General features: G+C 28.9%; 1 protein-coding gene across 1 annotated transcript in view; it reads left to right on the forward strand.

Moving 5' to 3' along the window:
* Positions 1 to 18,351, forward strand: part of LOC142321000 (acid sphingomyelinase-like phosphodiesterase 3b) — a 1,240,094-nt gene that overhangs the window by 1,009,405 nt on the left and 212,338 nt on the right. Inside the window, exon 4 of the mRNA XM_075358994.1 lies at positions 13,480 to 13,548. Within this exon, the coding sequence (XP_075215109.1) occupies positions 13,480 to 13,548 (69 nt within the window). The remainder of the gene's footprint in view (positions 1 to 13,479; positions 13,549 to 18,351) is intronic.

An 18,351-nucleotide genomic window follows, 5' to 3' on the forward strand; every position in this document is an offset into this window, starting at 1 on the left:
ATCTGATTTAAAATATAAATAATTATAATATGCAAGTTGCAGTATTGATGAGTTTATTTGTAAAAAGAGCTAATGATTCATGTTTGGAGTTAATTAGCATAAATCAGAAATTCCTTAGATTTTTTTTAGAAATATTACTTACACATGTAAATTATTAATATTTTATTTTTAACAAAATATTTAAAAGGACTAAAAATAATTCACGTTTTCTTATATTTTTTTTTTATACTTGGTAAGTCTCTAGCTTTCTTGAAATCAATTTAAAAAAAAAATTATCGTAATCCTTGTTTTAATGGATGTTATTAATGGATGCTAATGGATATTACTAATACAGTATTATAATAAAATATTCGATGAAATACACGTCATATCCTCGTAGTTCATATTTTACGAGTTCACAGAGAAAGTAACTTTTTAAAAATAAAATAAAAGCATTCGTATGTACTTATCTCTATAAATTACTCGATGAATAAATTTATCATTACTATATTTGTAATCTGTATTAATAATTTTATTATAACTAACTCGTGTGCCTTTTTAATCGATTTGATAATTAAAGTAGAATTGTTAAATAAGGATAAAAATAATGTAAGTTTTTATACCATTACAGCAATTAAAATATCCCTCATAAAAATGTATTTACTTATTTTTTTAATATTGCTTTATTTTTTAAAAAAAATGTTGAAAATATGGAATAAAAAAATTACCTTATTATCTGAACAGTTACATTTGCATATCGAATCCTACAAATAGCGTATAGCGTAGTAAGAATGCGAGACGGCGGATAAATCACAATCACTCTGGTATAAGGAACCTAAGAACTTACTCTGAAATGCGGGCTTTTAGTTTTACTGATGTCATATTTACAGTAATATTATACTGCATTTTCCTTTAATGGTTTCCCATTTTCAGTAATTATTCATGAAATCGTTGATAAGCATTATTCCTCAAGGAGCACTATTCCGTATTTCATCCTGATTTAATATTAGACAATAATATTTCCTTCATTCAAAATAAATTAAATAAAAAGTGACCTATTCTTCATGTTTTTTTTCTTTTGTATAAGTTCTTAAACTAGGAATACTAGTATTGGTAAGCAATTGATCACATTCTCACTTTTCCTTAAAGTTCATCTTATATTTACCCAGCATCTGTTTGAAGTCAAAGAGATGATTAAAACAGGATATTTTACATTACTTAGTATTACTACATTCTTATTATGGCAGGGAGATAAAAACGGTTTTGCATCTCAATGTATCTTCGGACATAAAAGATACTGCAGTCATGTATCAGCAAAAATAATCTTCTGCTCCTTACAATGACGCAAGCTTTCTATTAGAGATTAATGTGCTCGGCGTTTAACGGTTCCAGAAGGTCTGCCGTGATATTGAATTTTATTTTATCAAATGTGGGTATTTTAAATTAAAAGTTAACATTTACGTAAAACCATCATTTTATTAAAACAAATTTATGCAATAAAAGAACGACCTACCTTTTAATTGATCATAACCTTTTACCCTTGTACGCGTTATAAATTTCTTTATTGCCGTTATTATGATGAAACAAGCTGTGTGAATATCGTATCAAAAATGAAAACAGTCCAGCAGGAGAAACTGAAATTAGTATATGAAAGTAGGATGAGAGGTGTCCTATACAGTGTAAAATATGGGGAATTCGGTTAGAAGGATGAGTCGAGTGAGGTTAGGTGAAATATAGGCGCGGGAAAGGCAAATTGTTTAGAGTTACAACCGCACTGGCTGGCTCGCTGTCTGATAATGAGCACAAGACACCGCCCACCTGCCTCCCTTATTCGTCTCAATTAACTCTTTAACAACACCTCTCTCTTCTGCACCGACTAAACACCCCAAACTCCTGACCCCCACAAAACTCCAACCGTTTACCGTCTCTCCGGTGTGCAACTACATCCTTTATTAAAGCCTAGTTTTTTTCACACCTCAGACAGCATTGCAGGTTTTATGACACCGGTGGAAACTGGAAGGCAAATTAAATAGAGGCTAGCAATAATTCTCTTAGCCCATTAACCATCCCCAATTAACAAGACCAGTCCTACAGGGTATATTAAGTTATATTTTTCAACCCCCTTCGCTCTCTAACTCTTCCCCTCCGACTCTGGGCACCCGTTTTAATAGAGTGGAAAATTTGCATCCGTGATGAGGACGACCGTGTTGGAAAATGGAATTCATTCAATTCCTCTCTGAATACTACCGTGCAACGAATAAATTACAATTAATTGGTTTTGCATTTTTTTTTTTTTAATTCAACGGAATAAATGTCAATTATGTAATGGAGAAATCATATTAACACTTCTTTATCTTTTAGAATAGTAATAAAATAAATCTGCATAATGTTAAAAGATTTTTTGCGGAACAAAGAATTGCCAGATTTGTAAATTTTTAAATAAAATTTACTAACTAGTTACACTTAATTTCACTTAATACAAAAAGTATATAATATGTTATAACACAGCAGGTATAAATTAATGACTGCAGTAGTCCATGTTTTTTATTTAATTAAATTTATCAGCAGGGTTGAAAGTTATCTTAAATATTCCGTTCTTGTTGTATTCATGAAAAATCTGTTTTTTTTTTCCAACCCAAAATGGAAGGAGAGAGGTTCTCAATTCGACCACTATGCATTTAATCTTTCATAATTTCATTATTTTTCTATTATAAATATTGAATATATTATTTTCATAAAAAAACTATCTTTATAAACATTTTTTTTTTTTCATAAAGGATGGTCCTGTTTCGGTTACTTTTCTAGTTTACCACGTAACTCAGTGGTAGATTGTTAACGAATAATTTAATTAATTACATAGAAGACCGGGAGATACTTTTCATTTCTTTTTATCATAGCTTAATATTATTTTTTTTGCAGGTAATGTTACGTAGCCTGATGTGACTGTGATATTAAAAATATTTACTTGTAATAAGAGAACCAAGAAAATTACTTATAAAACTTTTAGGGAAAACATACAAATATTTCCATATTCCAATAAGGTTTAACTCATATTAATACTAGTTGTTTGTATTCGATGTACTTCTTTTATAAATCTGATCAAAATTCAGAATGGAATGAAAAATAATACCTTTCTAATTTTCTTTATATTTTGACATTTTGAGGACGACACTATAGTAAGGTAGTAAAGGGAAAGTTTCTCATAATTGTTTACAATTTATTCTCTACTTTTAAATGCCAAATTTGAAGATTAATTACTCCAGAAATATTGTTTAATATATTTAGTTTTTTAAAATCCATTTTATTGCTTCAAAAGTCTTGTTAATAAATATAATATTGTAATAATATATATATATATAAAGTTAATCTTGCATATATATATTAAGTGCACATACACCGGGAGAAATTAAAGTATGGAAACAGCTTTATACTGCATGGGTGAGAGGTATTTGGAGACGGAAAGAAATGAGATTCTACATAGTTAAAAAAAAAACTGCATTATGGTGGTTTTTTAATTTTTTTTTGCCATCTTGGATAAGCCGAAATGAATCAAACTTAATTTTTTTAAATAGGAAGGTGGACATATGACAGGTGATTTCTATTTAAAATTTTACAAAAAGAAACAATGGTGAAACCCGTTATCGAGTTTAAGCATTAAAGTTGCAAAGACGGAAAAACCGTGTTAACAATAAAACGCGCTGCATTAACAATTTTATTGCAGTTTACAATCATAATGCATCCAATAAATAAACTTTAAACAATGCCCTAAATGTTGTTAATAATATAGTAAAACTAATAGTTAACACAATTGAATATTATGATATATTAAAATTCAAAAATTAGACAACGCAAATTTTTCTACTTTAATAATATTTACTGATGAAGCGACTTTTATGTTGAACAGCCATGTAAGTAAAACTGTTAATATTTTAGCTATAATAATCCCAGATGAATGTCGGAAGCTTATACATAGCATCCTCAGAAAGTGAATGTTTGGGCGGGAATTGTTGATCATTCTATTGTAGAGCCTTTTGATTTAAATGACATTCTTACACAAGATGCTTACTCCAACTTGTTAGCCGATAGGATTTTACCAAATATCCGGGAAAATCTTGGACTAGAATTAAATAATAACTTATGATTTCAGCAAGATGGGGCACAACCTCATTATTATCTACGAGAACGGCAAATTTTAAATGAACAATTTTCAAATCGCTGAATAGCTCGTACAGGAACCGTAGAATAGCCTGCCAGATCCTTAGACCAGTCTCCTCTGGTTACTTTTTTTGGGAGTATTTGAAAAAATAATATTTACAAAACAAAACTACCAGATATTTTGACGAATCGAAAAGAATAATTGTCGAATATGCTCATGCACCGCCAAACATAATAAAAGTTATAAACAGATATTACTTGAGATTATCATACTGCTAAGCTGTAGAGGGGAAGCATTTTGAACATTTATTGCAGAATGGTACGCTTTCAAAATTTATTTCATTATTTATGATAAAGATTTATTAAAATTTAAAAATGAGTATTGCAATTTTTAAAGTAAATAGTATCGGTTGATATAAACGATTAATCTGTTATGTTGTGTTAATTATTAGTTATTGTTTATTATTATCAATATTTTAGCGCAGTTTTAAGTTCGTTATTGTATCTATTATGAATGTAAAATTCAATAAAATTGTTCATGCAGCCCGTTTTAGCACGTATTATTGTTAACACGATTTTTCCGCCATTTCTACTGTGAATGCTTATAACTTGATAACGAAGGCATTAACAGAAAAACGGGGTTCATTATTGTTTTTCTCGGAGAATTTTAAATCCAAATCACTTTTTATATGTCCACCATCTTCTTATTTTAAAAAAATTATGTTTGATTCAATATGGCAGATCCAATGTGGCGGACAAATATTAAAAACCCACCATAATGTAGATTTTTTTTTTTTAATTTCGCAGAATCCGATTTCTTTCTGCCCCCAAATACCTCTCGAATATGCAGTATAATGCTGTTTCCCATACTTAAATATCAATATGAATGTATATGTATATATATATATATATATATATAAAACATTTTCCTAGCTTAGTGGATTTCACCAAATATTGTTTTTTTAGATAACCTGTAATTTAATATTGTAATATTTGTTTCACGGAGATTCACATTCAAGGAATTGTATTTTGGTTATATAAGCTAATGCAGCGGGCTTCTTCACTGAAAATTATGTTGATAACTCATTAAACATTTTACTGTTCTGTTATTTATTTCTATAATTTTTCTAAAAAGTAAAATATTAAAAACCTTAAGACCCTACAAAATTATTCTGGCCCATAAGAACGAAAAACCAAATAAAACCAGTTTTTCACGTAAGCTACTACGATAAAATTCATAGATACTTACCGAACATCAATTTCCATTATAACCACAGCCAAGCTGTTCCAGCATCCCCTACCAATCCTACCTTATCAACCACAGTTTCGGCATCATATTTTCTTAAGTTCACCGTTATTCACATTTTACTATCATATTTTAGTCCTAACAAGAAATTAGTCCCGATCAACTGTCTTTCAAGAACATTTATACTCTTATCTAGATAATTATTCTAATCTCCGACTTTTTATGAACGAAAGTTATTAGTTCCTCATTATGCTTAACCTTGTATTGACTGATAGTTCTGTAACATAGAACATTATATTTTTTGCAGTACATTATTTTTTCAAGGGCTATTATCTTCCATCAACTCCTTTTGATTTACAAAATGTTTTAAATCTGAACTTTAACAAAAATTAAAAATAACATAGATAAAGTGATTTCTTATAAATAATATTCAGAGCAATTTTGTTTTGAGTAATTTTAACAAAACAAATAAAATCAGTTGTCATTAATGATTATTGTTTTAATCAGGTAAGACAGTATATGTGGTATTGATTATTATTCCAAACTATTATATCTTGATACATATATGATAAATTTATTTAAGATAGAACATTTTTTATTAATATTTACTACAATATTTTATATTAAATATTTTATTACTATTAATTAATATTTAATAAAATAAGACAATATGATTTTGTAAAGTGTTTTTTCTTTTGATTTTTTTTCTTTGATTTCTAAAACAGAATGGTTAAAGAGACTTCAGAATAATATTCTTGTTTTTAAATACTTTTCAAAAGGTTTTTTTTTTTAAATCATTGCGTACAATCGTAGAATCCAGACGAATGTTATAATATTCAGTTTAGTTGTTTGGAGTTTCAAATTAATTTTATAAGTATATACATGTGCAAGAAGGTTACCAACGTCAAACGCGTAATCTTTCTTTCTGGTTCAAAAATGATTAATGTTATTTTATAATTCTATAAAAAACGGGATTACATGCGATTCAATTTTTAGTTCCTTGTGTTTGAAATCTGTTTATACGTACTGACTTTGAAGAAGGTTCGAATTATTAATAGTTCTAGATTTGCAGGGTTCAATTAATAAAACTGCCTTAAAAATGGTTGTTAATATTAACTGATTAGACCAATTATAATCCACCGGGTTTGTCTAGTAGTGAACGCCTCTTGCCAAATCAGCTTATTTGGAAGTTGAGATTTCCAGCGTTCAAGTCCTAGTAAAGTCAGTTATTTTTACACGAATTCGGATACTAGATCGTGGGTACCGGTGATCTTTGGTGGTTAGATTTCAATTAACCACACATCTCAGGAATGGTCAAACTGAGATTGTACAAGACTACACTTCATTTACACTCATACATATCATCCTCATTCATCCTCTGAAATATTATCTGAAAGGTAATTACCGGAGGCTAAAAAAAGACCAATTATCATACTTAATCCTAGCTAATAAATTGATAAACGGCGCTTAGATTTCTATGTATTATCGATGTTCGGATCGGTTTAAAGAGCTAGATCTTTCCTTTCTTTACGAAAAATTGACAGTTGTTTGTAAAGGGACTACTTACATTTTTACATAATTCTCTTTTAATAATATCAGTATGGGTCCACCAATATATTTTTCGATTCTAGTAAAACAATATAGTTTACTGATCCGTGTTTGTAACATACCACTACTAGACGGCATTGAATAGTCGGAGCCTTCTAGAATATGGTACGAACAAATCGGGTAGGATAATAAAAAAGAAATATTTCAAATTGTTTTTTAATTTTTTTACATTCATATTCATTCAACAGTGAATTTAAAATAAAGTATTTCTAATATTAATTTACACGATAATTATTGTATTAAATAAATAGTTAATGCTAGTATATTTACAATGATATTGGTACGTATTTATTAGACTTATTATTATGATAATGATTGATGTTTACTACTTGCTACCTGGATAAAATAACTACTATTCTAATAGGAGCTTGCAGCTTATAAATAATGACATAGTAATATGTCAAATGATAGAGAACTGTAGAGTTTAAACATACACAAGCTTTTATAATCTACATAAGCAACATTGAAGTTTACATTTTGTATCAGGATTACACTTCATTGTTATTTTTGTAAAATAATGATTATGAAACAAACAATGGAAAATAAAATATTTTAGAATATAGAATAAAATAATAGTAAATTACTATGATAGATACCTTATACTCTTACAACCTGTGGAATTATTATTTATTGTTTCCTTTAATAAAATAACTGTTAGAAAATTCAAATTGTAATCAGAAAAACCTCAAAAATTTGTAGAACATGGAAAAAGACAAATAAATTATATTCGGTGTTTTTATTTTTTAAATGATGTCTTGGTGTTAAAGTGTATTCTAAAGAAGTACCATCTGATAAGAACGCTTTTAAAGTAATTTCTTCATTATGTAGTTGAATATTGGTGTGATTTTCCATTTAATCTTTTCAATAGTACAGGCCAAGTTTTCTAGCAAAAACTGACTTAAAATATTGTTTATAATTATATTAAAAATTTGGCAGCCCATAATTTATAATAGTAAATCAATAATCTTATAATATTAAATTAAAACATGAAATTAGCCTTTAACTTAACTAAACTACATCTTCTCAGGTTACATATTTTTTTTTTTAATGTTGTATAAAATTCTTACCATTTAAGAGGTTAACATCAGGCCATTATTACCATACCTATATTAGTACAATAGCTTATGGACTGAAGAATGTAATATCAATTGTTGGAATTATAATGCAATAATATTAACAAATATTTCAGGATATTCCATTTTGAGTTTGGAAAAAAATGTTTTTATATATCTATGTAATGTCTGTAAATATATATATATATATATATATATATCTATATCTAAATATCTATATCTGTCTGTAAATATATTACATAGATATATATTTATTGATCTAGATATCTATGAAAAAAATCTTTTATATATCTAGAGTAATAAAAATTAAGAAAGGCATTCTTGAAATTTGCCGTAATATTACTATCTTTAAACTGAATATCAAGGCAAATCAATACTTACTCTTTATCGTTCGTTTGCTATTGTGTAACTTTTATGACGTTATTAATAAATAAATCAGTTAATCATATTTTCAGTTTTAAACTTACTTCTTCTTTTTCTCCTCAACCTGGTGATTGGTGGTTCTGCAGTTCCTTCCTCTGTAGAGCTAGTCTCTTGACTTCCCTGTAAGATCTTCCTGCCTTTACTTCATTCATAAACTCTTGTCTTCCTCTTCCTTTGCGTTCTTCTATTTTACCCTCCAGCTGAGTGGTGAACCAGGTTGAGTGGCGTAGAAGAAGACCAACCATATTATTCCTCCTCTTCACTACTGATCTTAGCAACGTCCTCTTTTCCCCTACAGGGAGTAGTACTTTCTCTTTCGTTGCATTTTCTGAATACGATACCTTCAACATCATTCTCCTTTAGCTTCCTTTCTGTTGTCCTTATAGTTATCATCGGGGTATGTCCGATGTTAAGTCTATATTTTAAGAACCTTATTATATAGACTTATTATAGATACTTCTTATAGATGAAACTTCTAATAGACTGTTTCCTTGATTTGGGGGAGAGATACTTTCAGATGTTAGCAAGTCTTTCTTCTTGAAAAATACTTCTTTTACTTGTGCTATTCTACTTTTTATGTCGGTTGTTCTTCTGTCATCCGATGTAATAGAATTCCCTAAACACTTTAAGTTAGTTACCTGAGTTAGTCGTTGCCCTTCAAGCTAAACGTTCTGTTTCCCGTCTCTTGAGCACTTCATAATTTTTTTTGTTATTTATCTTTCTACCATATTTATCATTCTGGATAGTATTCATGTTATGTATTGCATGTTGTAGTTCTTTACTTCTCCCCAGAAAAGCAATGTTATCTGCAAAACGGACTGTTTTGAAGGATTCTCCATTCAATATTAGTTTCTGAAGTACTTTCTTTGCAAATTCTATGTATAGATTGAACAGTAGAGGTGCTAAGCCGTAGCCTCGTATCACACTTAGAAAATCTTTGCTTGCAGCCTGTCTTGACCAATTAGAGTTTTATCGTTCTTAAAACAGTTGTAGAATTATTCTTCGGTCCCTATAATCCACTCTTGCAAACCTAAGCAATCGGAATAACTGGAAAACGATGATGTTCCATTCCACATTATCAAAGACCTTTTCAATGACAATAAAATCTATAATGAATCCTCTTCAAGTTTGAGTGCTTTTTCTATTACTATCCTTAGGCTTAGTGTAGCCTTTCGTGTTCCTTAATTTTTTCTTAAACTAAATTTGTATTTGGTTTACCTCGATTTCTCCTAAAACCTACCTTGTATTAGAATTTTGCATCACGTTATATTTCTTTTTAGTTTTTATTATTATTTTCCCTCCTACAATTTATAAATTTCAAAATTGTATCTTTAAATTTACACTATTACTGAAAATAAACGGCTATATATAATTAATTTGTTAGATATTTTTAAAATAGTTCATCATTATCATTAATAAATGTAATTTACTGGGTTTTCAGGTGGCTTTTTTAGAAACGTTCTTGGATGTATATACCGTATAAATAATACGACGTTCAAAAACAAGAAATTTTGTTGAAATCGTTCCATTATATGGCGGTTTTAAGAAAAGTGCTTAATATTATTTTTTTTTGTTCCGTTAAATTCATTATTATACTGCATTACGATAATATAAATCTACTTAATAGTCACGTAATTTCTCCCATAAATCAATACGATAACGTAGATATTATAAAGTTTTTGCCTCTCAGTTTTGGGTTTAGCAGCTACTAGATAGAAAGTAGAATCTCTAGAAGTTTACAAGTAAAACGCCCGATCAAATACACAAGTTTGGATATCGTACCAGAATAGATAACTGGGCAGAAATGGAACTTACCATGTTAGAACATAGCAGATGTGAAGAAGGTATCAGGCCTCCTTTGAAATAATGCTGCGACCATAGTTTCAGTGAGGAACTGATCCTATGAAGAAACACAAGAAAAAAAATCACTCCCAAGTTTCAATTGAGGTTCCTTCTCAGCATTTCTCATCAATCCCGCTCAAACCATTTGATAACCCGGGCAATTTTACTTAGGATTAGGCCACAATATTAATTATTAGTGATTTAAAATACTTAAAATCAGACTATATAAAGGAATTCCATAACTCATTAACAGAACTGATTATTGAGTAAAAATATGTCATTATTACCGTTTGGTCGAACCCCACTAGAGAGATCTTATAGAATGAAATGTTTTCACCAACATATCTGTCGCTAAATTTTGAGATTAACGTATCGCTTCATTATATCTCAAACAACAGCATTTCTTCATTACCTTATTTTTCTTCTTCAGTACGCCTGTCATTTGAAATGTACAATTTTCATTTGATCCGGCTCCATTATTTCTGGTCCTAAGCATTTTCCTCCATTTTCTCATCGTTTCTTCCCTTTCTAATTTCCACAAATAACTAAATAAATACTTTATTCGGAGTAAAACATGTTTAGATTTATGTAGGTTACGTCAAATATCTCCTATACATCAAACTGATACTGATACTGGTTACGTCAAACTGATCTCCTATTCCAGGATTGCAAAATATAAATCGTAGAAAAATCTTAATCAGAGTTCCATTATAAAGAAAATGGTTTTCTTCTTTGCACTACAGATGCTTGATGATCCTAATGACTGGGATCCTAGTCTTAGCATGAGATCCAAGTCACTTCAACGGTACAGCAAAACCAGTTATCAAAGTTGTTCTCAACTGTCTTCTCAATTTAATTTTTCCATTTAATTTACCTTCTATCTTCTTCACTTCATTTCCAATATTCTGACATAAAATACGTTCACAGTTTATTGACCAATAAAAAAGGTGATTTACAAAATCATTTCAGTTTACGTAAAATTAATAAACAAAGGAATAATGCATTGATTATTCAAATAAAAAATGTACTATTTTAAGTAAAAAGTATGCTAGCTTGACTTTATGTCGCACGCGCGCATGTGTGTGTGTGTATGTGTGTGTAGGGCGTATGCTTATTGTATAAGATGATATTGCAAACCTTATATTACATAATTTACTTTTAATGTTATTTCGGTCCTTAAATACTCTTTTAGTCTATTCTGTTTTATTGTCTTTCAGCATTTCTGTTTGGTTTTTATATTCCTGTTAGAAGTAAAAAAGTTAAACAATTATTTTTTTAAATGTAATTATTAAATTACACAAATGAATACAAAAAATATATCTGTAAATGTTGACTATTGTTAGTAGTAAATTATGTCGTTGATAAAAATTAATATAATAAATTAAGCAAGCTGTTACTTCTATTGTGATTTTGCCAGTAAAATTTTCGATTTGCCATTCTACAATTATCAAATTATTTTTATCTTAAAAAGAATTTAAACATTGGATATACTTATTTACAATATTGTATGATATTTAAATTGCATTACTACAGAAATAGTTAACAAATTTAATATGATAAATTACTCAGGAAGACGTGCGAGATAGAAAGGATATTGGTCTCATTAATGTTCAGCAATATTGGTAAAGATATTAAAAATAGATAAAGGATGTTCGGCCGTCCTCTGTATAGTTCAGTTTGAAACGGTCAGAACTGAAAATAGAATTAGCCTGGATTTGCGGGAGAATCATTAGGGTGCATTCAATTACAGTCCCTGCCAAACCTAATTTTCAACTGAAAGCTATCAAATTGAATTTTATGTATTTTAAAACAGGAAATACGTATATCACATTCCTTCAGTTCTTTTAATTGATTTCGTTTAAATAAAGTTTTTTTTTTGTAAATATAATTTCAGTATGAATTAAAAAATATAAAAAAAAAACGATTACTTCTGGATATTAATATTAAGTTAACAGTAAAATATTTTTTTTTTAATAGTTGTGGTAATTTACTGAATCAAAATATAACTAAAATGTTCATATATAATTAAGGTTCCAGTGTTTGATTAAAAAAAATTGGGCTATATGAATGAAAAGAAAAAACCTTGGTAAAACCTTACAACATATATATTTTTATTTTATAAGATAATCTAATATTCAAAATATTATTCACACAAAAGTCTTAAATTTATGTTTGATTTGCAAATAGAAGATAATTGTAAAAAGAATGATTAAAGGAATTGATGTTAATTACATATATTTATGGTTTCCTAATAATAATTTTATTTTTCTACTGAGAAATACTATCAAACGATATAAACCAAAAATTTTCAATAAATAATGAGTTAGTTATAGTAATGATTGATCAAAAATAAATCAAAACGTAATAAAAAAACTTGTGTGAAAAACTTTCAAACACATCTAAATATATTTACTTATTTCTCTCATTATTTTTATAAGAAAATCCTTATTTATGTTTTATATATATATATATATATATATATATATATATATATATATCATAAATAAGAATATATATATATTCTTATTTTATGAGTAACTATTTTATAAATATTTCTTACAATGAGATTTAGAATTTACTTAGCGTAAACAAGCATTTGCTTATTAAGTGGAGGCGCCTGGTCTTGATTAACTCATTGGACATTTTGATCCCTGTCGTTAGCAGTATTTTGTAAAGTTTAATCATTTGTACGCTGTTTGAAAATAGACTACCTCAAATTTATTTGCTTCTCAGGCAAAGAAATTTGAAAATTGTAATTATGATTTTAGATATGAATTATTCTAAAATTTGGGAAAGTTTTTTAAAAGATTTTTCTTTTTTCTGTAAAATAAACCATTATTATTATTGCGTCCTAATGAGAATTAAAGATTTATTTATTTTCTAAAATATTCGACTTCATTTCAATTGACTTGTCGTATGAGAAAATATATATATATTAATAAATTCTTGCTAAATTTTGCTTTTTTTATAATTTTTGTTATAAAACTATTTTTTATTAATAGATCTCCCGTTTCTCTTAACTTATCTGAAATTAATAATTAGTAAATATAGATATTGACTTAAAAATGTTTCCATTTAATGTACATAGTGTTTTCATAATTTTTCGTGAACCAGAAATTTAGTAATCGAATATATTTTTTCTTTCTATTTCAGGTTATTTTTGGCACATAACAGATATACATTACGATTATCATTATTCGGCGAAAGGAGATGTTAGAAAAAGTAAGTATTCTTTTTTTTACTTTTCTTCGTTAACACCATAGAATTTTATTTAGTGATATATATGTGTGTGTATATATATATATATATATATATACATATATTGTAATATATATATATATTAGAATGTGATTTTTGGTACAATAAGCAATTGTTATTTACTTTACTAATGGGAAATTTGGAAAGTGTATGTTTGACAGAAAAATAGCAGCTTTCTACCAAAACACTTGTTATATATTATCCATAGCTATCCTTTATGTACTGTTATCTTTCCAAAGTTGTAGTCATGACGTAGTGACATTTCTACTCAAAAGCTTAAAGAAACGTTCCATTTATTTTACGCTTTGATTTAAAAAAGATAATAAATAAATATATAAAATTATTTTTTATTTAAAATTCCAAAACTTTCCTTCAGGTGCTAAGATAAATCTATATATAATAAATAATTACATTTTTTTATAGTTTTTGATTGATTTTCTAAATATACATACACTATAAGTTCTATCCCGTCAGTACAAAAAACTAAATAAAAGCTTGAAATCAAAAGTACTTTTGTCACTACAATTTATATCTGAATACATAATCTTATTTTGGTCTTGATGATTTCGCCACTTAAGCTTCAAACTCTCAAGTTTGAAACTTGTGGCGAAATCCCGTATCCTACCTACAAGTGGGATATGGAAACTGGATTTTTTAGCGTATGAATAATGCCATGCCTGACCGGAATTCGAACCCGTGACATGAATTTCGGATGAAAGACCAAGATGCTACCATTCTGCCATGGGGATGGAAAATTTATATCTTTGAACTTAAACAATTACATTTACAATACAATTATACTTTTATTTTAATTATAATCTTTTTTAACATCGATAATAAAGGGTACAATTAAAAGTTTTAAAGGTTTATGTAACAGTACGAAATTAAACGATAAGCAGGACTAAACAGAAAATAAGATGGATAAATATTCATTTCTTAAATACAAATTTAATATTTCATAATACTTATACACTACTTGGAAATTCGTAAAAATTCTTCTTTCAGAAGTAGTATTACTAATACTTAATTAATAATTTATAATCTTACTAATAATTAATAGGAAAAATATAAACTAACAAAATTGCTTTAAAAGGTTTTAAAGCGATTGTTCTGAAATAAATTAAATGTATATTGATTTTATTATGCCTACGAGAATTCAATCCAGTGGGTTTAACACTTATACCTATTTATTTATGTTCTGCTTATTTTTCTCACGGATTAAGCAGTCTACCCTTCCGAGTAATTTTAACCTATTACGTGACCTTTCAAGGCTTCTTTACCCTAGAGATTGGTATCTAATGTTTAAGAATCCCATCTGGCATAAAATTCCCTACTTTAGTAATTTAAAAATCCTTTTAGCTACAAAGTATTTTTAAATTAGTTATACAAAAGTAATCCTTAATAATGAAAAAAGTAAAAAAAACTTACATAAATATTTGATAGAATACTGAATTCAGTACTGGAAGTTCCATTTACAAATGTTCAATACCTTTTTAACACGGCAGATGTCACACCTGTAATCAGTTTTGCCAAATTCTATGAAGCATGTCTTGATCTATGGTGGTAACTATTTGTGCTGTCCGGTGCTCGTCGACATTTTCTGGAAGTGGAGAAACAAACACTATGTCCCGTACAGAGAAGTCCATTTGAGTTAAATGAGGCAATGTAGTGGCCAGGAAATTATTCCACCACACCCAATCCAAGACACCACTTACTACTACTGAGATACGCGGCAACTGCACATTGATAATGTGGTGGGGCGACATCTTGCCGGATAATGAATTCTGTGCCCATATCCTTTCTAATTGTAGCAATAATAATCAAGCATATCCAGGTACGATATGGCAGTTGACAAAGGACCGTAAATTTTGTGACAGCATACAGCACAAAAAACATTTACCTTAGGCGAGTCCCGTACATTTTCGATTGTGTTTCGTGAATTCGGCTCACTCCATACCCGAATATTACAACTATTTATTTTATTGCTGGTATGGAAGATTTTTTTGTCACTGAACACAATTTTATTATGATAATTTTCTTCTTTTTCAATTTTGTTTAACATATTTACACAGAACTCAGTTCGATTTTTTTTATCATCTTCTCTCAAAGCTTGAATCAGTTGTAATTTGTATGACAGTAGATTACGCAATACCCTCCATACTGTAACCCTAGGAATATTTAATTCTAAATCGGCGTGTCTCGAGGATTTACCTGGAATGAATGTCTACCACACTTGTTCGATTACCGCTTCAGAAACTGAATGTCTACCCTAACCCTGCATCCTGTATGATATACAACCTGTTTCAATGAAACGATTGTACTATGCAGCAACAGTCACTTTGAGGTGGTTGCTTGCGATATTTAGTCATGAACTTTCTCCGAACGGTAGTAGTAGCCGATTTGGATCCATAAAACCATAGACAATACTGAGCACGTTCTACACCGGTATACGATTCCATGTTGACCGATGGAATTACTCATTTGCGCGTGCCATCTAGTGAGAACGTCGGGAACTAACTGTGTTAAATAGGAATGAAATTTGAAGATATTTTGTATACAGTGATGTATCAAACAATTTTTTAAGTTTTTTTATTTTTTTCATTACTAAAGATTATTTTTTGAATAACTAATTTTTAGTACTAATTTAGAAATACTCTAATTTATGTTTATGTTTTTTTTTGTTTTTGTTTTATTTGAACATCTCATTACTTTTTATTTATTTCCAAAGTCACCTAGTTCTATCCATCAAAATCTACCTCTTCTAAAACCTATCTCTGTTTTTTGGAATCCACATCTCACTAGAGCATAATTAATAATAGGTATGTCGTAACATCATAAGACCTGAGCTTTGTTTCAAAAGTTCTACCTTATTTTTTAAAGTTGTAGTAGATGTAACTACGAACCGATTAAAATGTATATACTTTTGAGTGTGGTAAAAGTTTGTGTCATATTATGTAATGATATAAGCCACATTGGCTACAAGCTAATATATATAGTACTAAATCGTAATTATTTTAATAACATTTTATTCGAATTATTATTTTAGTTTAGTTTTAATAGTATTATTTGCTGCTCAAAAAGACATACTTTTTTAATATTAATGTGTAGATTGAATAATTAGGTTATAGAATATGTGTGCATTTTTTTGAGGGAAAGAATGAAATTTCTTGTAAATAAATATTTTTTTTTTATTATATTACCACTGTGAATGTATTTATTCAGAAAAGGTTTAAATTATTATACGATACATAATTAATTTTCATAAAACTACATACAGAGATAAGAAAGTTAAAACATTAATAAATTTAGTAGTAATTTGAACCACAAATACTTTTAGCAAAGCTTTTGAGGAGTTACACAAGAAGTAAGAACGGCTTCAAACAACCACCATCTCCAATTTAGATCCCTCTAAATTCACCATCAACTGATACTAAAATGTATAATATGATACCAATTGGTGCGATGCCATAAAACAACGCAAGTTCAGGGAGGTTTCTTGTGTTAAACTGTTATGGTAGAACGCAAGATGTTCTTGCTACGGGTTATTAATTATACCAGTACCCCTTTTCCACTTTAGTGGATGATAACGTATCTCAAATACGCATCTTAACTATATGTGGTGTATATGATATGAACTGCAATTCAGTCATTACATCTTTATTATCTAGTTTATAATGCACATCAAGATAAGAGGTTGAATGAATAAATTCCGCTTTGATATAATTTATTTCTCTTTAAAATACATTTTTTTTAAATTAAATAAAGTTAATATTTCAAAAGTCAGCAGTTTAGTTTTTAATCGAAACAGAAAAGCGGTTCTTTTTCATTTATTTAGTCCCCCCCCCCAAAAAAAAAAGTAAAAACCTTTCATTCAGTTACGTTTTATGCTGTTTTCATTTACCATATCAAGGCCAATTCTACTGAAGAAAAGCATTATAAATAATTCTTCTAATTACATACTAACAGTATTAAAAAAACGTACTGATATAAATAAAAAATAATATAATCATTTTTGGCAGTGCCCATTTATATACAACTCTTTTAGGAATAAAAACCAGAACGCTTCGACGATTTTAAAGTATTTTAGTAGAAAATTGTAGCGTTGAATAATTTACTTTTACCCACATATATCGGCGTATGGTTAACAAATTGAAAATAAAGATGAGTCAGATTAAGTCAAGTCGTTTTAGGTTTGCGATGAGAAGAGGTGATTGTCCCCGGGTCCACCTACACGGCATTTTCATTCCACGCTCTGACCGTGTACGGTATCTTAGGCTCCACTTTGATCGTCGTTGAACGTGGAAGTACCATGTGACAGAAAAAAAGGAAACAGTAAACACGAGGTATAAGAAGCTTTATTGGTTGTTGGGCAGGAATTCACACTTAACGCTGCCCTAAAAACGTTTAATATACTTAATATGTTGGTGTGCAAAGCATCAGATGGTCCACCCTCCTAGGTATGGGTAAAAAAAGAAAAAAAAGTTAAATATACAAAGTGTTTCTAAAACCGACATATGGCATAGAGCTGTTGGGTACGATGAGCAAGAGTACGTTGAGATTAAACAACGTATCCAGAATAAGTTGGCAAGATTCAAGGCACCGTGGTTCACACGGATCGAATAAATTCACGACAACCTGGAATTAATTTATATTTGCGAATAGGTTAAACGGTCTGATTCAAATTATAGACAGCGGTTAGATAATTATGTGAACATTCTAGCAGTTAATCCCCTAGAGATGTCCGGCCTAAATGTGAAACACCTACGT

Source organism: Lycorma delicatula, chromosome 3 (genome assembly GCF_047948215.1).
Source record: "Lycorma delicatula isolate Av1 chromosome 3, ASM4794821v1, whole genome shotgun sequence".
Lineage (NCBI taxonomy): Eukaryota > Metazoa > Arthropoda > Insecta > Hemiptera > Fulgoridae > Lycorma > Lycorma delicatula.